Source organism: Ictidomys tridecemlineatus, chromosome 1 (assembly GCF_052094955.1).
Source record: "Ictidomys tridecemlineatus isolate mIctTri1 chromosome 1, mIctTri1.hap1, whole genome shotgun sequence".
Taxonomy (NCBI): Eukaryota; Metazoa; Chordata; class Mammalia; order Rodentia; family Sciuridae; genus Ictidomys; species Ictidomys tridecemlineatus.
Genome location: NC_135477.1, coordinates 178,291,195 through 178,317,879, shown reverse-complemented (window position 1 = coordinate 178,317,879; position 26,685 = coordinate 178,291,195). Strand labels below are relative to the sequence as shown.

General features: G+C 47.0%; 1 protein-coding gene across 4 annotated transcripts in view; it reads right to left on the bottom strand.

Annotated features, from left to right (window-relative positions):
* The window catches only part of Wwc1 (WW and C2 domain containing 1), a 146,441-nt gene that overhangs the window by 107,915 nt on the left and 11,841 nt on the right, over positions 1-26,685 (bottom strand). Inside the window, exon 1 of one of the 4 annotated variants that reach the window (XM_078052251.1) lies at positions 11,703-11,791. The exons of the other annotated variants lie outside the window; for them this stretch is intronic. Coding sequence (XP_077908377.1) covers positions 11,703-11,776 — 74 coding nt within the window. The 5' untranslated portion in view covers positions 11,777-11,791. Of the gene's footprint in view, positions 1-11,702; positions 11,792-26,685 lie in introns of those variants that run through there. 4 annotated transcript variants of the gene reach the window in all.

The window sequence follows — 26,685 nt, the reverse complement described above, 5'->3', positions numbered from 1 at the left end:
ATCTTCCACCATCCCGCCTCTGTTCAGCTCTGTCAGCCTCCAGACGCTATTACCAGAGCTAAAGGTCTCCCTCTCCCTTCTCCCTGCACCTGAGAGACTGTCAGCCAGCCCTGCTACAGCCAGTACCCCTCCAGGGGACCTCCCCTGCCGAGGGTGCCCATTGGAGTGTCTGTGAAGTACTCAGAACCAGCCACCCGGACACAGGAAGCTGCTCCCATCCCTACACGTGTCGGGGTCTGATGCAGGTTGTGCCCTGGGCACTGAAGCTGGCGGGGGGGGGGGGGTGGCGCAGGGTGCAGCCTGGCACTAAGTAGACAGAGGGATGGTAATTAGCTAGTGATGTGTGCTGCAGGCCCACTGGGAGAACCAATAGCAGGCTCAAAGGCTGCCCTCAGGACATAACTGGGCTCTCTTCTACTGCCTAGGCTCTTCTCATGGCTCACATGAGGAGGGGGTGGGGGCTGGCTGCCAAACACCTACGGGCAGGCATATGGCAGCTGAGACCTCTCATTTCTCCCCAAACCATCTTTCATCAGCAAACGGCGGCGGCACCCCTTTGAAGAGGTTTGGATCTCCCCTCCCCCGACTTGAAAGGCTAGTTTCTGAAGGGAAGAGAAGGAAAAAAATGGGCCGCCCCAGGTCAGATCTGAGGCACACCAGCCTTTTGATGTCTAGGAGGACAGGAGGAAATCAAAAGCTGGGTCTTTCAGATAGAGGCATCAGTAATATCTGACAGCAAGACATGGCCCTGCCCCACGCCTGAGCTGGGCAGGGCTTCTCAGTCAGCACTGGCCCTGGGTCCAGTTATCCACAGCCCTGGTGTGCTCTGGGTGCAACAGTGAATGCCAAGCCACCGTTTGGTCTCAGGGCAGAGCCACTCTGCAAGATCCTGCCGATTTCCTTCCCTCCATCTCCACTGATCTGCACTGCTGCATCCTGCAGACCTCAGGGAAGCCCTGCCTTCTCCGGGGATGGCTTCATCCCCCTGTCCTCTTGGACGATGGCAGGTCCTGCACAGAGCCCCAGGTCTCTGTGCTGCGGCCTCCGCTCTACTGTCTCTCTGATTCCTGACTCCCTGTGGTCTCCTTGTTGGCATCCCCAGGGCAGGGCCTGTCTGCTTTTCTTCTCTGGTTTCTGTGGCTCCTGGTACAGTAGCTGCTGGGTACAAAGTGCTCAGGAAAGGTCTTGATGAAAAGCATAGACTCTGGAGCCAGGCTGCCTGAGTTCTAATTACAAGTATCACTCACCAGCTGTGTGACCCAGGCAAACAACTTAAATCTTTCTGTGCCTCAAGGTCTTTAATTATAGGAAAAGGTACCTACCAGATACTCAACAGAAATAAAAATGTAGGGACACCTAAATGCTGCTACATGAATGTTCATAGCAGAGTTAATTTATGATATATAACAAAATGTGGAGTAGTCATCCAATGGGGTGCTATTCACCAATAAAGAAGAACAAAGCACCGACAGACTTTGAAATCATGACACTAAGTGAAAAAAAACGAACACAACAAGGCACACACATGGTGACTGCATTTATATGAAGTGCCCAGAAATGGAAAATCTACAGACAGCAGGAGGGTCCGTGGCTGCCTAAGGTTGAGGAAAAAGGAGATTGGGGAGGCCAGCTAAGGGATGCAGGGGTTTGGGGGGATGAATACATTCCAAAAGTGACTGTGGGAAGGCTGTACAGCTCTGTGAATATACCAAAAGCCCCTTAATTGTAATATTTATTTATTTATTTATTTATTTATTTATTTATGAGAGAGAGAGAGAGAATTTTAATATTTATTTTTTAGTTTTCGGCAGACACAACATCTTTGTTTGTATGTGGTGCTGAGGATCGAACCCAGGCTGCACTCATGCCGGGCGAGCGCGCTACCACTTGAGCCACATCCCGAGCCCAATTGTAATTTTTAAATGGGTAAATTGTATGACATCATGACATGTGAGTTCTATCAATAACATGGTTTAAAAACAAACAAACAAAAAAATAGGGGACAGGGATGTGGTTCCATGGTAGAGAGCTTGCTCGGCATGTCTCAAGGCCCAGAGCTTGGTCCTCAGCATCCCTAAAGGAACACTAAGTTCTTACAGTATTGTTATAAGGATCAAGTTAAATGCATCATCATTTGTAAAGTGCTTGTTCCCTAAACACACTACATAACAACTAGCATGCATTAGGTTGAACAGTACTTTCCTGGAGCCTCACAGCCCAGGAAGGTAAGGACTCTATTTTTCCCACTTTGCAGATCCCTCCCTCCCCAAGCTCCAGGACCCCTGGCACCCCTCCAGGGGAATCTGGTTTCTAGAGGCACCCAGCTGAAAAGCTCCCTGTCATGTGACTCCCTGTGACCTCACACCTGTCAAGGGGTCAACATTGGCTTCCTTGGTGTCCTTGGTTCCTTACAATGGCCAGGACTGGCTTCTAAGCAACTCCCAGCATTTTTTTTTTTTTTAAAGAGAGAGTGAGAGAGGAGAGAGAGAGAGAGAGAGAGAGAGAGAGAGAGAGAGAGAGAGAGAGAGAATTTTTAATATTTATTTTTTAGTTCTCGGCGGACACAACATCTTTGTTGGTATGTGGTGCTGAGGATCGAACCCGGGCCGCACGCATGCCAGGCGAGCGCGCTACCGCTGAGCCACATCCCCAGCCCTCCCAGCATTTTTAATACGGAAAAATTCCCCTCCAGTTCCTTCTTTTAAAATCTTTGAAAAGGAGTTTGACAATTAGCAATTAAACGAAGAAAAAAAAAATCCTGAAAATAGAAAATGAACTGCTGGGGAAGGGGCAGGGAGGGTGGTGAGAGGGAGGAGGATGCAATCAGAGCACGGGATAGGCACTGTTAGGGTTTGGATACGAGGTGTCCCCCAAAGCTCACATGTGAGACAGTGCAAGAAGGTTCAGAGGAGAAGTGATTAGGTTATAAGGGTCTTAACCCAATCAGTGAACTAATCCCCTGATGGGATTAACTGAGTGGTAACTGAAGGCTGGTATAGCGCGGCTGGAGGAGGTAGGTCATTAGAGGCATGGCCTTGGGGTACACATTTGTATCTGGCAAGTGGAGACCTCTCTCTGCTTCTTGATCATCATGTGAGCTGCTTCCCTCCACCACACTCTGCCCTGAGGAATGGAGCCTGCTGCCCATGGACTGAGACCTCTGAAGCTGTGAGCCCCCAAATAAACTTTTCCTCCACTACACTTGTTCTTGTTGGGTCCTTTAGTCACAGTGGTGAAAGGGCTGACCAGAAAGGCATGTATGGAGATGTTACAGTCAAGCCTGTTTATTTGTACAATTAATATGGTTACTAATAACAAAAAAGAAAGTAAAGATCCCTCTGCTTACTGGATAAAGGCTTTGTAGTGGCTTAGAACAGACTCCACATTCTTGCCCAGGCCAAAAGACCCCAGGGCCCAGCTCCCAGCCTCCTCCAGCTTCTGCCCTTTTCTCCAAGGCTCACTCCACTCGGGCATGATCTGTCTTCTGTCCTTGCATGCTGTGACCCATGCAGGCACTGTCCTCTTCCTCTCTCTGCATCGTGAGCTCCCGGCCTTCAGGTCCCAGTCTAACCTCACTTTCTGAACTGAACCTACAGAGCCATCTTAAGCAGGCCCCTGGTTTATTCCCCACAGTGGTATCGTTTATCTCCTTCATGGAATCTTTGTGCTTCTTTCTTTGCTTTGCCCTTGAGTTTCTGCCCCCTCCCCCTCTTCCACTCACTTGGCTGTAAGATCCACACAGGGAGGGGCGGGGTCTGCCCTGTCCATTGCCAGGCCTGCACAGTGGCTGCTTAATATGTATCCTAGGACTCTTGGCTTTGGCATTCACCATGAGGCTTTGGTGACTTTGGGGGCTGCATCATTCTCGGTTGAGGGTGGCCGTCCTATGCCTTGGAGGATGTTTAACACCATCCCTGGTCTCTCACCATAGGGGTGCTTTCCCAGTTGTGATAACAAAAAAATGTCTCCAGACATTAACAAACATACCCAGGGAAGAAAGCTAAGAGAGGAAATGTTTTCTCCAGTTAAAATCCACTAGGTGGAATATTACTCGGCTGTAAAGAAGCATGGAATTATGGCATTTACTGGTAAATTGTTGAAACTGGAGACTCTCATGCTAAGTGAAATAAGCCAATCCCCCCAAAACCAAAGGTCTAACGTTCTCTCTGATACTCGAAGGCTACACACAAAAGGTGGTCAGGGAGAGAAGAATAGATGTTCATTGAATTAGACAAAGGGAATGAAGGGAAGGGAGGGGGTGGGAATAGGAAAGACAGTAGAATGAATTGGACATCACTTTCCTGTGTTCATATATGAATACACGACCAGTGTAACTCCACATCATGTACAACCCCAAGAATGGGAAGTTATACTCCATGTATGTATAATATGTCAAAATATATTCTACTGTCATGTATAACTAAAAAAGAACAAGAAAACAAAACCCCCTGGGGCTAGGTCTGAGTCAGTGGTGGGAGCATTTGCCTAGCATGGGCGAGGCCCTGGGTTCTGGCTCCCACCCTAAAGAAAACAGAACAACAACAACAACAAAAACACTGATAAAGGTTATAAAATACCTAGTAAGCCAAAAGTTACGGGAAAAGAGTTCATTCAAAAACACCTTGGAGCTTGAGGGTCAGGTTTTATGAACACTAAGGGCTGTTCCCCACCACACATGGGTGGAGGGAAGAGGTTACCAGCCCAGGTGTCTGCAGAACACCCACTACTTTAAAGCAGCAGTTGGTGTAGATGCACTGGCGAGGTGGGGCAGGGGTGGGGGTGGGGTGGGACATAAGGCCATGCTCCGGGTTCCTTAGGATGCCCATCTGATCTTTACCTGTAACCCAGGGGTGCTCCGCTCAGCACCCACTTCTAACTGTGGTCAAGGTATGGGAGATATAATGGGTGCTTTGCAACCAAGGTCAGCAATACTGCAGCTTGAGTATCCTTATCTGAAATGCTTGGGACCAAAAGTGTTTTGGATTTCAGATTTAAAATACATGTTAGGGATACGACTCAAGTGTAAACAGGAGATCCACTTATAGCTCCTATGTATCTAACATGCATACCCTGGAAGAATTTTGTACAGTATTTTTTAGGGCCCTTATGTTTTAATGGTGGCCCCTGACATGAGATGAGGTATGGAATTTTCCACTTGTGGCACCACGTTGGCACGCAAAAAGTTTTGGCTTTGGGGCATTTCAGAATATACATGCTCAACCTGCAATGCTAATATTTGTTGAGAACACATATAATCCAGTTGAAAACCAGAATCTGAGATCGGCATCAGAACCTTCTCCACATGCAGGAGAAACTGGGACAGGGCACCCTGCCCACAGTCACAAGCTGTAAAGCAAAACGTGGGGACTTGACCCAACCCAGTTTGACTCTGGCTATCCTGCACTCACTTCCAGATGCCCTAGTGAGACAGAACTCCAGCCAGGACCCGCAAGGCCTTCCTTCTTTCTTCCCTGTAGTTAAGTCAGCATCTTAAAGCACAGGAGGGGTATTCTGGAGCACACCCTCAGGTGCTTCTGGATGGCGGTCCTGAGGAAGCTGGACAGGTGCCCCAGCTCTTCCACAGGGCTAACATTAGAGAAGCAAAGATGGCTGATTCCACCAGACAGGTCTTTGGAAATCACCTGCCGCTGAGACTCTCAAAGCGGTCTCTGTGGGATCTGCATACCCAGGTGGCCTGGGAACGGCAGGGAGAGGGAAGAATGGAGAGGGCTTAATGTAGCAGGATTCAGCGTGAGGGTTCAACGGCTCCATTGCCAACAAACCTCTGAGAACATCTGAGAGAGTCCAATGTCCTCATTCCACATATAAGGAAACAGGACAGAGAGGAAAAGTGACCTGTTCCGTGCAGCAGGCTCCTATGTTCCCATGGAGGAAGGAGAATAAGGGCTTGTGGGTGCATGGGGCTGTGTTTGAATCCTGCTCCTGAGAATCAATGAGCTTCTCTAAGCTTCAGTTCAGTAATTTGAGAAATGAGAGTAATCCTATCTTCTTTATCAAGTTTTATATGCAATTAAATAAGCTAGTGAATGTGAAGCCCTAAGAAGACTTAGGAGAAAATCGGGGCTGCTTGGAGGTTGCACAGTGGTCAGAAGGAGGCCTGGGAGCTACCAGAGGGATCTTGGTTCAAATTCCAGCACTTCTACCTCCAGTTGGGTGACTATGCCATTCTCTGAGCCCTCAGTCCACGTCTGGTTTATTTAACTGGCATTACAACTTCTGCATACAGTGTGCAAGGTCCAGATCAGCTAAGGTTAAAAAGCACTCAGTACCCTGCAGGGGACATAATGTGGAGCCATTGTCAAACCACTTTTTAACTTCTCTGGCACCTCATTAGTGTCATGGGGATATTCCTGCAAGTGCCCAGGTATTCACCAGGAACCTGGACTTCTGCCTTCACAGGACCAGGAACCCTGGAAGATGCACCTGCCCCAGCAAGAAGCGGTCTGAGAGTTAGTGGAATGTGGCTTAGGAGCTGCCTTCCAGTCCTTTCAAAAGAAAGAATGTGTTGCATGATTGTGCCTTTTATCTTGATTTTTTTTTTTTTTTTTTAAGAGAGGGAAAGAAAGGCAAGAACTTCAAGGTCTGGTTCACTTCCCTGCAGGCTCCTCCTAGGCTGCAGTGAAATTTCAAGAATGCAGCCTCTGGGCCTAGTTTACATTCCCACCCTCTTGGTATCCAGGATACCAGAGGGACCTTCAGCATTCCATCCCACCAATCAGCCTCCCTGGCTGCTCAGAGGAGCTCGGACATCCTGGGCTGCCTCCCTGCTGGGGCAGGGCCTGCACTGGTTCTCAGGGGAACCATCACTGCCCGTGGAAGGGCCACTCATTCACTCACCCAGAGTGCATGTTCCGAGCTCACGGGAGCCAGGCACTGTGTTAAAACTGCCAGAGCTCCCACCCTCCCACCCTCAGGAGCTCACAGCGCAACAGAAAAGAGACGCAGAAAGTACGTGAGCAGCTCCAGGAACAGTAGCACACAGTGGTGTGAGGCTGCACAGGGATGCACTGGGAGCAGGGCAGAGGGACAGGTCTCCAGGAGGGGGAGTCTGACCTGCTTAATGATGGGGAAGGCTTCTCTGGAAAGCGATGATTGAACTCAAACTCAGGGCTGAAGGATGAGTATGTACCAAGAGATGAAAAGTGAAGGAAAGAAAATTCCAGAAACAGAGACCAGCATTGGCAAGGCTGTGTATTGCACTGGGTTACCAATGCCTTTGAAGCCCTGTGGCCAGAATGTAGTAGGGCAGGGGCAGGTGAGACTGGGCAGGGGGACGGGATGGAGCTGGGGAGACACCATCAGCATCAGATCCGCATGAGCATCCTGTGGGTCAGGTTAGAAAGGGCACTGAGAGCCATGGTGGAGCATTAAGTGCTTCATGTAAGGGGAGGCTATGATCAGACTGTAGTTCTATTAGAATCTTATAATAAGACCATCAGGGAAAGGGGACTAGAGGGGGAACAGTAGCCATGTTCCCCACAGAGGGCTCTCAGAACCTGGGACACATTCTCAGGCACAGAAGCTATGAAGACAGAGATGGCCAAGAGTTGTAACGACACATGCATTTTTGAGGCACAAATAGTTTAAAACAGGCAGCCATCAGCTGCAGAGGGAGAGGGCTGTGGATGCTTGGTTGATACACACACAGGGGAGGTGTTCAAAAGAGAAAAGGAGGGAGGAGGTGAGAAGATGGATAACTGGTTGGTGATTCTCTGAAACCCTACATGCCTCAAAGCACTTGGTCCCCTGAACCTGAAGATGCTAGGTCCAAATCCAGCCACCCAGCACCTGGCTTCCATCCAGAGATTCTGAGACCAGGAGGCCTGAGGTGGGACTTGAAGCCTGGTGGTGTGTCTCCCATCTTACCTTGTTATAAAAGCAAAAAAGAAAATACTCCCCCACCCGCAAGCAACAAAGAGCTTTCTTTGCCTCACCCACTGATGCATGCCCCTAAAGGGGGAAGTTATTATTTCCTGTGTCCTTTCAGAAATATCTTCATGTACATAGCAGCATTACTGTATATGATCTTAGCACAATCAGATGCATAGGTTCTATTTTATCACTAAAAGAGCACCAATTATCAACAGCATGGTCTCCCATCCAAGAACTAACCAGGCCCAACCCTGCTTAGCTTCCGAGATCAGACGAGATTGGGCGCGTTCAGGGTGGTATGGCCGTAGACAGCATGGTTTATATGCAACTAAGGAAAAAAAAAGAGCCTTGCCAATTAGCTATGACCTAATAATGCCTGCTTTACCTTAGAATACTGTATTTATATTTATATGTATTAGAAAAGCTTATTTAGGGGCTGAGGCTGTGGCTCACTTGCCTGGCACGTGTGAGCCCTGGGTTCAATCCTCAGCACCACATAAAAATTAATAAAATAAAGGTATTGTGTCCAACTACAACTAAAAATTAAATATTAAAAAAAAGCTTATTTAGGTTTGATATGGATTTTCTTTTATGTTCTTTTCCAAATGTGAATAGAAATACATAAGTAAAATAAATTGGCCAAGGACTGAGCCCTTCCTCAGCTGAGCCACGGGTGGCATAGCTCTTGTGGAGCACACACAAGTCCCCCGGTTCCATCCCCAGCACCACAAACACCTGGGTGGTTCTTGCGGTACCATTTTTTTGTGCCACCAAAGGTTGTCTTTTTCTTTTGGTAGTACTGGGAAATTGTGCCCAGGGAGTTCTACCCCTGAGCTACACACTCAGCCATTTATCTTTTATTTTGAGAGAGGGTCTCCTAAATTGCTGAGGCTGTCCTGGAACTGGCAAAGCTCTGCCTCAACCTCCAGAGTAGCCGGGATTATAGACATGCAACACCACACCCAGCAAGGCATTTCTTGAAAGAGAACTCTGACAATGCCTCAAGGATTTTCTTCTACGTTTCTGACAATTACTTTTGCACCTTCTTGATTTCACCAGATGTTGAAGAAAGGTCTTTCAATAAAAACAAAGAGGGGCTGGGGCTCTCTGGTGTCACCAGCAAGCCCAATACCATTCATGCCCGTGCAAAGTAACGATGGCCAACAGCATCTCTAAAATTCTTCTACAAAGTGAAGATGTTAACATATAAAACAAACACAAAAAGTCAACCTTGAAATCTGTGCACCACATTACAGTGCACATATGGTCTCCCCACTCACTCTTAGTCAACTGGGGGTTGCAAGCTCAGCTCACAGCCTGACCCAAGGAAGTAGTAAGTGAACCAGCAAAAGCGGGCTGTGGTGCACACATGGTTTTGGGTGGTGCTGGATCAGCAGATAGTTTAATACTCACAGACCAAACACTCCTTTGGAACGGATAACTTCTTGGTGTCCCTCTGTAAACTCTAGGAGATGTGGACGTGTGAGCATTTTTAATGCCATTTTTAAACACAAAATATACTATTTTGAATCTTGCCGTCTTCTTAATCAAATATCTTGGAATTCCATCCATTTCAGCATCTGTAGCTCTCCCTCCCTTTTTCAAGGTCTTTGTGCCCTCCAGTGCCCTCCAGTGCACCTGAGAAGCCTGGGGAGTGAGCTCAGCTGGCTGCTGTTCCCTTGCCCTCTCAAGCAGGACTGGAGGACTTGGAAGGCAGCAGAGCTGAGGTTCTGAAGCTTGACACCCTGGATGAGTGGGAAGGGCACTCTGATGGCCCAGCCTGGAGAATGGAGGTGAGTCACCCATCTACTCCCAGCAGCTCTGCCTGAGGGTTTGAGACTCCTGGAGAGGTGGCAGGAGAGAGCAGCTGCAGAAGACTCTAGACACCAGCCACTTCTTATGGTCAGAAATGCTCATAGTAGCAATAGAAACCCTGTTTCCCAAACTGCACAGTCCTCTAGCCCCCAAATCCAACTGGTCCCTCCAACAGTCCAATAAATCTCACTGCGCCCTTCTCTTTGCCATGTGACCCGCATCCTTCCTGACATCCCCAATGTCTTCTAGATGAACAGGAGAGAAGACAGGCCAAAGGGGCCTCTATGAATGAGTCTGTGCGGGGGCAGAAGACCACCTCCCACCATCCCATCCCCTCTACCATATTCCATACACTCATGCCAGGTGCATGGGGTGCGGGTAACAGAGTCATCACCAAGTGCGTGGAGTGATTCTGAAGGTGCCTACTGTTGGCTCAATTTTACTGATGAGAGACCTGAGTCTCAGAGAAGGTTACTGACAATCGTCCCTCCACCCAAAGCCCCACTTGCTCAAGGATTTCCTGCAAGTGGGGTGTGTGTGTCTGCCAGGCCCTCCTGAAAGTCAGAATTCTCTTTCCTAGAGAGCAGGGACCCCACTCCAATCCCAAAGACCCTCTAGTTCAGTGTGATAAGGAAGGTGGAAATATTTCTCAAAGTCATCTTTTTTTAGAATTTACATTTTAAAGTCACAGTTTTTAAACAATACTGCATGGCATCATTTCACCTTCCCCTCTGATCACTGTTCACGACTTCTAATAGAGTGTTTTGCTCTGTTCCTCAGATTTTCAGGCACCGACTTCCCCACCAAGGGAGGAAGCAAAGCAGGTTCCCAAAACCTCCTTTCCAGGAGGCCCAGGAATTTGCAGAAAAGGTTCTAATTCCAAGTTCATTACTGTGGCTCATTAATTATAAGTGCTCCCCTCCTCCCAACCTCTTCCCCAAACACCCAAAACAGTAGATTAAGTTTTAACTTTTCCTGGCAGGACACCTGCTCCCGCAATTCCCCCTCCCTGCCCCCACCTCCTAGGATTTACAACAGGCAGGTAAATATTGACGCTGGTTAAGATTTACCAAAAGCAAGTGTGGCCTGGAATGTTACCTGAAGTCCTGCCTCAAAAGAAGAGGGAGCCTTTTAGAAATATGCAAAATAAGGAAATAAGCTCACATGGGAGTAAAAACTCAAAGCTGTCTAGGTAACGTCCAACCTGGGCTCAGGGGAACCAAGGCTATGAGGACAGCGTACCTGAAATCCCAAATCTCAACTCCAGGTAAAAAGGGTTATCAGTCACAATGCAATCAAGTGAACTCAGAGAAACTCTTGGATAGAACTTTCTTCCCCATGGAGATCTTACTAAGAGGGAAGGAAAGAGTCCCCTACAAAGAGGGAGTCCAAGCCCTATGTCTACCTGCTTTCACCAGGCCAGGCCGATGAGGTATGGAATGTTTTGTTGGAGGTTGGGGAGGGGAGGTGCACAGTCAGCCCTCAGCAGAAGCAGGGTCACTAGGCACTGAAGTCATGGGAGTCCTCTGGAGGGAAGGAAGATGAATATATTCCCTACACCCGCCCAAGATTTCTGGTGCAAACCAGTGGAAATGCTGTATTAAAAGGAGGATGAATGTGGTTGTTTGGTATTGGCATCTGCTTTACCTCTTAGTGACAACACTTCTATCAGCAAATACTTCATTGCAATATTAACCACATCTTGACCACGTGGGGCAAGCGAAGAAAGAGTTGGTGAAGCAAGAACTCATTCATAACCAACTTGTTCCCAGTAGCCCGCTGGCTGCTTTGCTTGGTTGGTTCACCACTTTGTGCCACCCAGAGAGGCAGGAGCTAGTATCCACACCTGGAGGATGAGGTCACTGGGGTTAGCCAACCTGGCCAAGGTTGCAAATGCTGTGGAAGCCCATGCTCTCTCCACTGCATCACCTGGTTTCCAGATGCAAGGTGCATGTTAAGAACAGGCTCCATGACAGGTGACAAGAGGCACTCACCTTGGAAAAGGCCACCTCTGTGGGTATTTCTGCTCCCACTGTCTCCAGTGGCAGGACTTCAGTGGATGGCCCATCAGGGGAAGGAGTCCACATCCATCCACCTGCTCTGACTTCCTGACTGATGCAGCAGAGTTCTCAGAATTGATCGGTATGAATGCAAAATATTTTAATAAGGGTTCTTCTTCCCTCCTGGTTTCCTATAAAGCAGGAAGCATGTTCCTTCCGTCATGATCTCATAGTAGTTACATATCCTTCCAGAGTTGGAAAAGCAGCCAACCTAATACTATATAAGACCATTCCACACTTAGGTTGTCATTAAGCAAATATCTACCAGCACTGGCTGTTCCTCATTCTCCAACCAAAGCCAGCCCCAGTAAACCCTTACCTTTACTTACAGAGAGAAGGCAGATCCAGAATCCCTAGGCATTTAATCTTGCTGCCTCCAGCATCCTGCTATCTCATAAACTGTAATCTCACTTGGAGGAACAGCTTAGTTCTGCTTTTGGATTTTACCAAAGGACCATAATGACAAATCCTTTTCTCTAAACTTTTGAAGTTCAATTTCCCAACTTGTCAATTGGAGATGATTTATCTTGCTAGGTTTCAATAAAGAGCTAAAGAAATACTAGATGGTAAAACCCGTTTAATAACAAACATTCCTGCTCTTATTGTGCTGGGCCCTAGAACACATTAGGTCAGTATCAAACACACGTCAGAAACAAACACAAGAGTACAGGGCACAGGGTAAACAAATGAACCAATCACTGCTTGAAGGTATGGCGTGAAGAAGGGAAGCCATTCTGAGTCATGACAGGAAGCTTCAGGATTTCTGCAGGCAGTAGAGAAACATGAGAAATTTCTGAGAAGGGAGCAGTTTGATCTGGACATCCCCATGGAAGAAACTTCCAAAAGAAGTTGCAACGAGAGACTGTTGAATTTTGGAGTCTGCTCACCTGTCAGCTGATTGTCGCAATAGCCAAAGCAAGAAAAAACCTTAACTCAGTCAGTGGATCTGGCCAAAATAGGAAAAGGGTCAAAAGACCTCAACCACCAAAAGTTATTGACAGCAGTGACTCTTCAAAACTATAATTCCCAGGTAATGATCTTTTTTCCAAGTTTCTACAAATGTGAAATAAGACTGTCATGCCAAAATCCTGATCTACTAATTCCTTTCCCCCACATTCACCTCATTACCTTAAAACAAAATAATATCATTGCTGCACACCCATATTCATGGAGGCATTATTCACAGTAGCCAAAAGGTGGAAGCAGCCCAAGTGTCCATCAATGGACACATGGAAAACCAAAATGCAAGATAAATGCACATGGAATATTATCTTGGACTTAAAAGAGAAGTAAATTCTGTAACAGGCTACAACATAGATGGATCCAGAGGATCTTGTGAGACAAGCCAGTCACAAAAGGGCAAATTGCTGTGTGATTCCACTTATATGAGGTACCCAGAGCTGTCAAACTCCTAGAGCCAGAAAGTAGAATGGTAGTTAATAAAAAATGGGGAAATGGAGGAAAGAGGAGTTATTGTCCCTAGTAGATGATAGAGTTTCAGTTTTGCAAGATTAAAAGAGATGGATGGTGGTAATAGTTGATATTGTGAACGTGCTTAATACTGCTGGCACTCAACAATGGTTAAGACAATGAGTTGTGAGTTATGTGTATTTTTTCACAATTTTTCAAAAAGAAAAGAATAAGGAAGGGAGGAAAGGAGAAAGGAAGGGGAGGGGAGAGGAAGAAATGAAGTAAGCAAGCAATCAAGCATTGCTCACGAGGATTATCAGTGCAAACAGGACTGCCTGAAAACAAAAAATTCTTCTGCCACCCAGGTACGCCCTTCCTAGGAACCACCTCCTTCTCTTCTGGGTAACTTTTCATTATTACTGAAACAAACAAACAAAAACAAAAAAAAACCCTTACTCACTCCCAGGCTTCATTTAGTCCTGACTCAGCTTCTTTATCTGAATGGCAGGAGCCAGCCTGAAGGTGGACATTGCCACCTTCCCAGTGTCCTAGGCCACCTGGAGTTTCTGCTGACCAACACGGACCCTATCCATCACTCCAGGACCCCACCTTTCTCCAACATGAACAAACATGGCCCCAAGTCCTGGCTGGCTTTCCACGTGAGCATGGAAGTTTCCAGAAAACTCTTCCTGGCAAGGGGTGGGGTACCCTTTGGTTACTTTTCAGAAGGCCTCCTGCTGGTGGCGGGGGAGGGATGGGCCAGGGTCTGCCATCTCGGGCACAAGGAGGATAGAGGGTCTCAATGCTGAGCATGAAATGAAGCCCTGGGGTTCAGTTTGCTTCCGACCACTTCTGTCCTTGTCAGTGACTCAGAGGAGTCTGGGTCTGGAATGAGGAAGTTTGACATCCCCCTATGAAGAGGTGGAAAGTTCGCTCTATCCACTCCAGTTGCTGACTCATGTGTTTAAACTCAGCTTTAGGTGTCTGCACATTTAGGACTGTCATGTCTTTTTGGATGAATCAGTCTATCCTTTGGCTCTCATATTTAGAGCACTTTTTCATTTATATTTGGAGTGAATCTCTTGAAGGCAGTCTATGCATTTGAGTCCTGTTCTTTTTTTATCCAACCTGACAAAATCTAACTTTTAATGAATTATTGATATGGATTTAAGTCCACCAACTGGCCATTTTATTTTTTATTCGTCTCATCTGTTGCTCGATGCTTTTCTTTTATTTCTTAAAAACTTCATCCACAATGTACCATTATATTTGCTTTAAACAGTCAATTTTCTTTTTAAAGAAATGAAGACATTTTTGAAAGTCTTTTGTTTTCTAGTACTCTTAATTAATCCCAGTTTCTACCTGATTTCTCTTAACATTTCCTGTTCTACAAGTCTACTGGTGATAATTTCTGTCCATTTTTATTTTACCTGCAAATGACTGGCTTTGGACCTCATTTTTGAAGGATTATTTTTGTTGAGCATAGAATTTCAAATTTTTCCCCTTTCAGCATCTTCAAAATGCCATTCAATTATTTTTTGGTTTGTACAGTTTCTGATAAGAAGTCATAAGTATTTCTTATATTCTCCAGTACATAATCCTATTGTTCTATGTGTTATTCTTTGGCTGATTTTAAGATTTTCATCTTTTGTTCCCAGCGATGTGACTACGATATGTCTATGTGTGATTTTCCACATGATTATCCCGCTTGGGATTGTCCAGCTTCTTAGATCTGTGAGTTGGTATTTTCATCAACTTTGGAATTTTCAGCCATTATATCTTCAAATATATTTTCTTCTCTGATCTCTCTTTTGCTCTTCCTTTTGAAATTCCAAATGCACTTTTTTTTTTTTTTGATGACTTAATAATGTCCCACAGAGCCAGGCGTGTTGGTGCATAGCTGTAATCCCAGCAACTTGGAAAGCTGAAGCAGGAGGATCGCAAGTTAGAGGTCAGCCTCAGCAACTAAGTGAGACCCTAAGCAATTCAGTGAGACCCTGTCTTAAAAATCAAAAATTAAAAAAAAAAAAAAAAAAGGACTGGTGATATAGCGTACCCCTGGGTTCAATCCCCAGTACAACAATAACAACATCCTACAGAGCACTGAGGTTCTGGCCATGTTTTTCCAGCTTTTTTTCTTTCTGTGTTTCAATTTGATACTTCCTAGAGCTCTGACTTCATGTTCCCTGATCTTCTTTCCCACAGTATCTGACCTATTGTTATGTAAAATTCATCTAGCAAACTTTTCACTTCAGATATTGTGGTTTTCATCTGGAATTTTCATTTGGTTCCATTTCTCTTGATTTTTTTCCCTTCTTTTAAATCCCTACACATATCTACAGTGATTGTTTTAAAGTTATCTTCTGCTGACTGCAACATCTCTGCCATCTGTGGGTCTGTTTCTACTGACTGCCTTTCTTCATTAGCCTAGGACCTCATCTGTTGTATTCTGGACACTGTGAATGCAAAGTTGTGGAGAATCTGGACTTGGTGCTCTCTCTTCAAAGAATATGAAGTTATGTTCTGATGGGCAGTTAACTGGTTGACAAATGAACTTGATCTTCTTGAGGTTGTTAATCTCCGTGAACGGGAGTTTAAGGATGAAAATTACATGCTGAGAATGGTGGAAATCAATGGCACATGGAACCTGGGTCCCTGGTGACAAGTGGATACTGGAACTTGAACAAATGTATGTGCAGAACAGATACATGAACAGAATCCATGTTCTGAGCAGCATTATTCCTTACAACAACCCAAAGGTGACAGTAACCCAAGCACCCATTAAAAGAATGGGCCAACAAAATGTGGTGTGTAGACACAATGAACATCACTTATCTTAGAAAAGAAGAAAATCATGATACAGACTATAATGCATATAAACTTTGAGGACATTATGCTAAATGAAGTAGCCAGCCACAAAGAGACAAAAGCTTTAAGATTCTACTTACATGATATCCCTAGGAGTCAAATGTGTAGACCAGAAAGGAGAATGGTAATTGCCAAGGGTTAGGGGGTAGGGAGAAACAGGAGGTGCTGTTTAATGAGTGCAGAGTTTCAGTGTTGTTTTTGCAGTCCTGGATTTGAACCCAGGGCCTCACATAAGTCCTACTACTGAGCTACTTCCCCAATCCCAGAGTTTTAGTTTCCCAAGATGAAAAGAATTCTGGAGGTAGATGGTGGAAATGATCACAAGCAATGTGAATGTACTTGTCAATACTAAACTGTACAATTAAAAATAGTTAATATGGCTGGAACTGTAATCCTAGCAGCTCAGGAGGCTGAGACAGGAGGATCTTAAGTTTTAGGCCAGCCTCAGCAACTTAGCAAGGCCCTAAAGCAATTTAGTGAGACCCTGTCTCAAAAAAAAAAAAAAAGCGCTAGGATGTGGCTCAGTGGTAAATTGCTCCTGGGTTAAATCCCCAGTACCAAAAAAAAAAAAAAAGTTATGCCTATTTTATAACTACAAATAGAATTTATTTTAAAAGCAAACTAAAATAAAAAGCATCTATGTAAAATCAGAAAGTTGGTCATTTATAATAGAAATTCACCTGAATAACAATCTAATAAAAAACTGGGGGCTGATTATATTTCTGAACTTCTGGAAATGAGAGGATAGTTGTAAACAGATTAAGTGCCTTGGCCTTTCCTTGGTCCTCAGGCCAGGTAAAGTGGTGATTAGCAAGCGTAAACTACTGATTTCTAAACAGAAAGTTTAAAAAAAAAATCATCCTTTTTCAAAGAGCAGGAACAAAGGGCCAATCAACCCAAGGGTTGTACAATAAAAGCTGGATTGCACAGCATACCGGGACCCTTTGATCCCTCCAGCTCGCATTCCTGCCTGCAAACGTGTTCTCGGGGAGTGAAGATATTCACGGATGTCACCAGGTGATTGCACTGAGCTGATATGGCCTCACCCGACACTGAAGGCCCTCACAAAGGCAGGCAGTGTCTCTGAATGCAAATGGGGACATCTGGGTCGACCTCTTGCAGGAGTCATTAACAATTACATCCAGACTGTCACCGGACACTCATCTCTCCTTTCCATGCATCCCGTCTCTCTCTCCAATGAGCTGGGGGCACTGATGGGCAGAATTTTCTCTGGGAAAAGTCCTCTGAGCTCACATTTTCAACATCTATAGCGCCTAAGAGGGCAGGAGGCAAACAGGGAATCGGGAGAGAGTCTTTGCAGGAAAGCAGGGATTCAGGGCCCGGGAAGTGACAGAACTGGGTGCCTCATGGGCCACCTCATTCCTGCCTGCTCTGCACACTCCTGGCTGTGCCACCCACCATGGACAAACAGCAGGTCTGTGGGATCCAGGAAGGGGGCAGGAACTTCCTCCAGCTTCTGAATTCCAGCCACTGCACCCTGGAGAGTGTGAGCTTAACTAATTCTCAAATTGGGACACACAGAGGACCACTCTGAGGACCAGTGGAGAACACAATAAAGTTCTAGTGATGCTACTCCACTCACCCACGCACCTTGAGGAGACAATGCTCAGGGGCAGGCACTTGGGCTGGGCAGTCAGACAGCCCTGGGTTGAAACCCCAATCCTCTTGCCAACTTACTGTGTGGCCTTAGCTGGACGGTGAGGACATGCAAGAAAGTCAACATACGTAAAGTCCCTCCCTAAGTGACAACCATCAAGTTTTTTTTTTTTGGGGGGGGCGGGTAGGTAGTGGGAATTGACCTCCGGGCTTCACGCATGCTAGGCAAGCACACTATCACTGAGTTACATCGACAGATCTGATAAGATTTTTGAACTTGATCATCCCTTTATTATTTTTTAACTATAAAATCTTGACCAAATGATGAGGTTGCACTGTCTTTCTTCTGGAGGCAAATTAAGTGTAATTTGGGAAGAAGAGCAAAGACAGGGAGTGGATTCAGAAATAACATCCTCATGAAAAAAAACCTGAAAGGAATTTGGCAATTGCCTAAAAAACCTCATAAAACCCGGCAAACATCTAAAGGCTTCTGATTCAGCCCACATTTAAAATCGGAGGCTCCCCTTTCTCCAGCTCCATCAGAGAAGCATTTGCCCGAGCCTGTGACTACTCCATGCTACTGCCTATAATTCAGCCAATCCTTTCTTTATTTTTTCTACTGGGGACTGAAACTGGGGCGCTTTACCATTGAGCTACATCTCCAGTCTTTTTTTTTCCCCCCAATTTTTTTTACTTCAAGACAAGGTCTCACTCAGTTGCTTAAGATACCGCTGAACTCACGCTCCTCCTGCCTCAGCCTCCTGAGTGGCGATGGGATTACAGGTGTGTGCCTCTGTTCCCAGCCCTTTCCTCCTTTCCAAGGACCCAGGGAGGGTTCTGAGCCTACTGTAGACGGAGAAGGCAGGCCGCCCTCACCCCAGCTCCTGGGCTGGGTCCCCTGCGGTCGCGGCAGTAGGGGCTGACCCCAGAGTCTCACCAGGTCAGGCCTGGCCTTTCAAAGCCACCCTGCCCCCAGCCAGCCCCCTGAAGGTCTCCCAGCACAGTGACACATACGCACAGGTAGGTGAGCAAGCTCGGAGGCAGTCTGGACTGGTAAGGCGGGTTTTGGTGCCCGGGCAGTTAAGAATAAGGAAATGCATCTCTTTTTTGGAGTGAGGACGGGCAGCATTCTTCCGGATAGGAGGCACCTGGCTCTCCCTCCACCAACACAATCAAGACAGCCTGTCTGAAGCTTCTGGTATCTTTGTTTGATTTCTGTTGGGTCAACAGTTACCGGTTTGGCAAATAGCAGTTGCAAGCCTCACACACAGAGAATCATGGTAGCAGATTCTGAAACGCACTGGGGGAAAGGACTCTTGGGAGTTTCATGGTCCAATGGCTCTATTCTTTCACTCCTCTTGCCTGAAAAGCAGAGAGGCAGGCCTGAGCATTCTAGCTGCCCTGGGCTTGGGGTCAGCTTGGGGCTGGAAGAGTGTCCTTTAGCATTTGTTTTTCTACAGCAGGAGGAGTCTCAAGCTATGAAATCTTCCTGAAATACAGACGGGGAGCTGAGCTTCCCCAGGAACACCTCAGCCCCAACACGTGGGCTGCGCCCCCTCACCCCTAACAAACAGCTTGGGCCTCTCCTTGAGTCTAATGCTCGCTCCAAGTGCATTAGCCTGAAGATGTCAGACTCAGCAGCAGAGGAGTCAGAAGGTGGCAGCCTGCTCAGAGAAGCACCCATTTCATAGTCCCACACTGCAGACCTGCCAGTCCCTGTCAGCCCCTTTCACTTGTCCTCATTCATTTAATGCCCAGTCAGGAGGCTGAGACAGGAGGATTGTAAGTTTGAGGCCAGCCTCGGCGACGTAGAGAGAAGACAAGAAGAAGCCATTTGTGGCTCGGATGGAATACTGGTTTATTTTCCTGGAATGTTCCCAAAGGGACTTTGAACAGCTCGCTAATGACTCGCTCTTCAGTCATTTTGCACAGGCGTACACACAAACATCAAACAAACTGGACACGGAGCCAAGAAGGGTGAGAGCAGCCTCGCTCACACCACCAGGCTGCTGGAGCGGTCCAGGAGGACAGGACCTGGGAGGATGGGGCTGGGCCAGGGTGTGTTATCTCAGGAATGTGTTGGGGCAAGGTCCACCTGATGCTGAACCAGTCCCCAGGTGAACCGAGCTGGCTGGGTTGGCTGGCTGGGTTGGGTCCCAATCCTGATGGAAAAGCCCTTGGAATCTGGCCACATGTCCTTGCCACACTCATGCTGGAAAGGCAAGGCATCCCCTGGGGCCTCCACAGATCTCTACACCAGCTGCTGGCTACTACCCTTCTTGTCCCCAGTCCCCCACCAGAGGCCACCAGTGGCCCTGGCTCAACCAGCCCCAGCCTTGGCCTCCCTGAGGCAGCGTTTCTGCTGGCCCCTTGCAGCAGGCTTTCTGCCTGCCCAGGGAGCTCACCCAGTAGCCCTTGCACTTGTCCTGATGGCTCAAATATCTTCTGGGGAGCTTACTGGGGACCCCGGGACCTGCTCGTCTTGCTCTTGCCTGGTTCTCTCAAACAGGACTCTGCCTCTGTGATCTCTGCAGGGAGCCCCCTCATGACCCCTAAGAACCAACAAGCACGACCCTTCCCATGAGGGTCCCCCCACACCATGACTGGCCCTTATTCCCCAGATGCCATGTGCTGCAGCCCTGGCGGACTTCCTGCACAGCCTGGGTCCACTCTGACCTTTGGCATCTGACCCTGCTTGTCACCTTGCCAGGGCCTTGTGACCTTGCATTTTCTCAGCAGGTGTGAACCCCGATCTGCTGAGCTCCATCGTCCCACATGGCTCCAGTCTCTCATCCCATGTGGGGATCTGGGAATGAGTTAAGAAGCTCCTTTCCTTAGATAGCATTTACAACTGGCCATAAAAATGCTCTGCTTACTGATACCACAAATATGTGGCGTGCCCTAGGGCAGAGCTAGGAAGGGGCACGGGCAGCCAACAAACAGGAAAAAAAAAAAAAAAATGACCACACAACCAGCAGCCCTGAACGTCAGTGTGGCTCAAGGGCAACACAGACATGGATCCCAGGACCTGCAGACGCCGCATTATACACAGTACACATGTATGGAAATGTCACACTGTGCCCTCTAATTAATTGACAGTTAATAGGTGTCAATCAATTTTTTAAAAAATTTTAATGCAGGTTCTGATTTAGTGGGTCTGAGGTGGAGCTTGAGATTCCCCTCACTTCTCATGAGCTCCAGGCAGTGATGATAAGCTGGTCTGGGGTGCACACCTTGAGTGGCATGAGAGTAGGGGTGATATGAATGAGCAGGAGATTGTCACAGCAGGGTGAGGGCAGAAGCAGGGCTCAGAACTGAACACAGGGCTCAGATACAGTAACCGCCAACGCCTGCAATTAGCACCGGTGTTCAGAACAAATTTATTCTGGAGGTTCTGAGAAAGAATATCCACAACCTCTCCTGGGTGAGAGGCTGCTGTGGTTGACTCCTGACCCTTGACCTCTGTCACCAGATGAGAGCAGCTCAAGGCCTTTTAAATCAGCATCCCATCACATGCTACCCATGACAGAAAGAAGGGGTGTCAATGGGTACAGCCGGGCTGGGGAGAACGTCACGCTCAGGGGCGTGCATAGCAGTTGTGGCAGCTGAGCTGAAGGGCTCGAGATGGACGGGGCTTTGCAGTCCATCTGGGTCACCCACAAACTAATGCTGTGGTAGTGGAATAACTTAACACTCTGAGTACTTATGATGAAACTCGCTCCCTGCGAAGTTCCTTAAGAGAGACAAGCCATCTTAATTCTCACCATAACCCTTCAAAGTAGATGCTAGATTAAGAGTACAAGCTCGGGAGCCAGAGCCTGGCCTTGAATCCTGGCTTTGCCACTTTCTAGCTGTGTGACCTGGAGCAAATTACTTAGGCTCTCCGTGCCCCACTTCCTCATGTCTAAATGGGGATAGTACCGGTATCTCTCTTAGAAGTTCGGGCGATGGTGAGTTGAGCTGATAAATAGAAAACCTAGCATTTGACACACAAGGAAATTTGGCCCTTAGTACTTTTAACCTTGTTGGTATAAAGCAAAGAAACTGAGACTCAAAGAGATTAAGCCATTTGCCAAAGGTCACGTGTTCGTAAAGAGGCAAAATTGACTCACAAATGAGGGGTTTGGGTACAAGCAGAAACCATGACGTGGGTAGGCAGACAGAATAGAGTAGAGAGAGACGCAGGTGACCGTGCTGCCTCAGGCTCTGTGGCCTCCCAGCTGCAGCTCCCGCCAGCCCAGGGTCAGTTCCACTCCCTTCCTGAGACTCCTCGGAACTCACAGCAGACTGTCTTTTCTAGAGCTGTCCTGCATGAGCCTCTGTTGTCCTGGACCAGGGCAGACCTTACTTAGAGCCAATTCCTTCCAGGGAGAGAGAGGGTGGGTGAGAATGGGCCTCACGGGGTCAGCGGCATCCCATGCCACCTGTGATGGCTAGTGGGGTGTCATCGGGAGAACGGCCAAGTGCAGGGTATGCTTGGGAACTGCCACTTGGCCACGTGACTAGGAGCAGGGAACAAATGATAAGAACTCAACAATCATAGCTAACGATCAAGGGTACTGGGCACCTGCAAAATAGTATGCCTTGTTTACTTAAATTAATATTAATAAAACCTGCAGGAGGGATTGTCCTTGTATCTTAGGAAATACATACTCAAGTATTAAATTTGACAAGTAGTAAAAAGACATGTTTCTGACTTACCCTTAAATAAAATGGTTTTATATACATTACAGAATGAACAACCTAATCCGAAAATCCCAAATCTGAAAAGCTCCCAAATTTGAAATTTTCTGAGCGTCACCACGACACAAGCAGAAAGCTCCACACCATGAAACTTTGTTTCCTGCACAAAGTCACTGAACATATTGTGGGAGATGACCTTCAGCCCATGCACAGAGAGTGTACACAAAGCAAGAAAGAAGTTTGTGTCTTGACGAGGGTCTCATCTCCAAGATATCTTATTATGTAAATGCAAATATTCCAAATGTCCTAGTCAGCTTTCTGTTGCTGTGACAAAATACCTGAGACAAAACAACTTAAAGATGGAAAGATTTACTTTGGGTTACAGTTTCAGGGGTTTCAGTTCTGGGTTGGTTGGTTCCATTGTTTTTGAGGCTGTTTTGAGCAGAACATCATGGTGGGAGCATGTGGTGGAGCAAAGCTGCCCCCCTCAGAGCAGCCAGGAAGCAGAAAGAGACAGAGGAAGAGGCCAGGTCCCAATATCCCCTTCAAGGGTACACTCCCTATGGCCTAACTTCCTTCCACTGTGCTCCACCTCATGAAGCTTCTAACATTTCCTACTAGAGCCATGGGTCTGGAACACATAGGTCTTTGGGGGATATTCAGGATCTGGGAGATAAAAATCTGGAAAAAAATAATCCAAAATCTAAACACTTCTGGCCCCAAGCATTTCTGATGAGTTCACTCCACCTGTATATTTTTCTGAAAGACAGTGAGAGAATATGAGGTAAAGAGGCAACATGTAAAAGTCATATCTGGGTAAAGAGTGTATGGGAATTCCTTGTATTAGTTTTGCAACTTTCTTGAATGTTTAAAATCACATCTGAACAAAAGATACCAAAATATGTGTGGGAAAGGTTTTTTGTTTTTATTTTGGGGGGCATGGAGTGTTGTGCTGGGGATGAAACCCGGGGCCTCAAGCATGCTAGGCAGGTGCTTTACCACTGAACTGTATCTCCAGCCCAGAAAGATCTTTTGAAAGCACTCTCAAAGTAGAATGAGGTAAACATTACTCTTATTCCCATTTTCCAAGTGAAAAAAAAGTGAGGTAGAGCCTTAAAAAATGAGACTGGGAGCATCTTCCAAAGGCTTTGTCAAGAGAAGCATGCCCCTCAGAATTCCAGGGAAGTCACTAATGGGGCCAAGGAGGGGGTGTAGGGTATAGAAGCCGGTCTGGAATCAGGGGCCAGCAGAAGGGTGAGATCTCTCATGTGGTCTCATTTTCCTCTACACCTCTGCATAAGCACGCAGAAAATGATTGAGGGCTCAGCTTGGAAAAGACAGGGCTGCAGGTGAGATCTCAGCAGGTGTGGGGGAAAGGAAGAATCAGGATAGATGTTCCTGGAAATAAGAGATGCCTGTGGGGAGGAGTGTGGGTGGACAGGAACCAGGTGGGAGGAAGACCTGCATTCCATTGGGCACCATTTGGACCTTGAGAACCTGAACATGCTGTAATTAGAACAGAGAGAGCTTCTCACGGTCCGGCAGGAAAGGCAAGCGGCCAAAGCTGTTTGTTCAGACCAGGACTCCATCCACCTTCTTACTGGCTGCAGTTTGCCCCGCCTGCCTGTCTCAGGTACAACATCCAGCAGGTACTTGAAAGTGGACACCTGGGGTTTCATGGCAGAGCAGATGGTCGAAGGCTTGGAGGACACAAGACACCGCTAGGGAAGCACAGCACCCACAGACGCTGTAGGTGACCAAGGAGGGCACCTCTGGGCGGCCCCTGATGACCCCCCAGGATTCTACACCAGGATGGGGGAGGGGGATGGAGCGTACAGCCACGGGTCAGATTCTTCAAAGCAGGAGCGCCAGGGTGGGCCTAGAGACTGAAGACTCACTCCTGGCCAGAGAACAACCGAGTCTGTTCTAGAAAAGTCCACAGAAGCTCAGAGAAAGGCAGAAGGAAGCAAGGTGTGGAGGAGGCGGAAGGATCCCAGTTCTCACTGGGTCTCTAGAACCATGTGCAATTTGGGACAAATCTGCTCCCTTGATTAGTGGTTGTCAATCTTAAGACTCCATCATTCAGGGGTCCTTTTAACAAATGCAAAGTCTGGATTCCACCTCCTGAGATTCTGATTAGGCCAACTGTTGGGGTGGGGGTGGGGCTGGGAATCTGCACTGGGGCCACTCTCCCTCTTTAGAGATTCAGAAGAATACGATCAACAGGTTATGCTGCCTCCAGGAAAAAAATCAGAACCCTTTGGCCAGAGCAAAAAGCAAATTCAGTTTTTCCAACTACAAAACTTGATAACTTTATATCTTGACCTTTCATATTACTTACAAGGCCCATTATTTCCTAAGACACCACCTTCCTTATTTTCCTCACCTGGAATTATTCTGTGCATGTTCTTGTTATTTGTAAGCTCCAGGTGGGACAATGTCAGTCTTTGTTCACTGTTATATCCCCTTCCTTGCACGGCTCCCACCAGGAAGCCAGCACACAAAGGTAATGGAATGCTTTAGGTTCAATCCTATCCAACTGCAGCAGAAAGGGAAGGTAATCCACGCGTGGCCAGGCACTTCCTGCTCAGCCAACCTCAGGCTGAGATGACCCACTTGACTTCTAGTGAACTCAAGGCAAACATCCTGAAGGATGTTCCAATGGGCAAACAAGAATGCGGCAGAGCAAGCCCACAGTCTGTTCAGGTGCCAAAGAAGCACAGGGAAACTTGGTTCTCATGAGCCTTCCAGACCAAAGTAAGGAGACAGCTCCGTTGAGCAGAACCTGATCTCTCACCACAGACAGGGGCATCTGGTCAGGGAATCTTGGAAGGATGCATGAACCAAATAAACAAGTTCACACGTCCTGCTTATTCAGAAAAGGACATTTGCTAAAGCAGGAGTAGAGCAAACAGGAAGCTCCAGCTTCCCAGATAGACCCTGAGCAATGCAAGAAGGTGCCCCTGAAGAAATTTCAGTAGCCAGGAGCCGGGGTGGCACACCTGTCACCCTAACTATGGGGGATGTTGAGGCGGAAGTGAGAGGAACGCAAGTCCAAGGCCAGCCTGGGCAACTTGGACAGATTCCTATTTCAAGAATATTTTTTTAATAAAATTTTTTTAAAGAAAAAGTAACAATTCTTGCCTCACAGTGTTACTGTTAGAATTAAATTAGATGATGCCTTCAAAGCACCCAGCCCAGAGTGGGGCACCATGCAAACCTTAACAGATGTTCACCGGTGATAGTTCTTGTCTACAGGCTATGACCCGAGTGGCGAGTGCGAGTGCATCCACACCCACATCTGGGGGAATAGAGGATGTAGGTAAGTGGATGAATATACAGACTCCATGCAGCAGCTGAAGGGAGCTCCGCCTCAGCTGGCAACTTCCGACCAATTTATTTAAGAGCATTAGTGCTGCCGTGGGAGTTGAAGATTTTCACATTCAGGCGAAAAGGAGCCCAAATCTCTTAGATACTTAACGCATCAGGAAAGAAATATCAAGACAGGTACAGAAGAGGGAAAATTGCCAAACAGCAAAGTACCTGACATTCCCTCAAATATCTATTTCTCCACCTCCTGCAACTAATTTTTTTAAGAAAAACTTCTTGAATTTATACAGTTCCAAGTAGAACTGTATAAATGACAAGTTTTAAAGTGTTATCTGACGCTCATATGGGTGCCCTTGACAAGGTACTTTCACATAAGATCATTCAAATTCTCTACGTATTAGGGAAAGGCAGATATATTTAATACAGTGATTCCCCACTGTAGCTGCACTTTAGGATCAACTGAGGACTTTCTAAATATCCCATAGTTATGCCATACCCCAGAGCAATGAAAACAGAATCTCCGAGGATGGACCACTCATGGGTATTTTCAAATTCCCCTCCAGGGATCCCATGATTCCAACATGTAGCAGAAGCTGGGCACCACTAACTTTTCCTCATTTTTCCTGCAACCCCAATGATACCCCTACATTCTCTATTGGGGAAAGACGATCAAGAGTCCTTATTCCCTCATTTTACAGTTAAGAAGACCCAGACTCAAGAAGGGCAAAGTAGCTGAGCGCAGAGGCACACATCTGTAATCCCAGCAGCTCAGGAGGCTGAGGCAGGAGGATCATGAGTTCAAAGCCAGCCTCAGCAAAAGTGAGGTGCTGAGCCACTCAGTGAGACCCTGTCTCTAGATAAAATACAAAATAGGGCTGGGGATGTGGCTCAGTGGTCGAGTGCCCGAGTTCAATCCCAGGTACCAAAAAGAAAGAAAGAAGGGCAGAAGCCTGTATCTCCTGCCTCCCATGTGCGGCTCCTCGACACCAGCCACTCAGCTATGCATGAA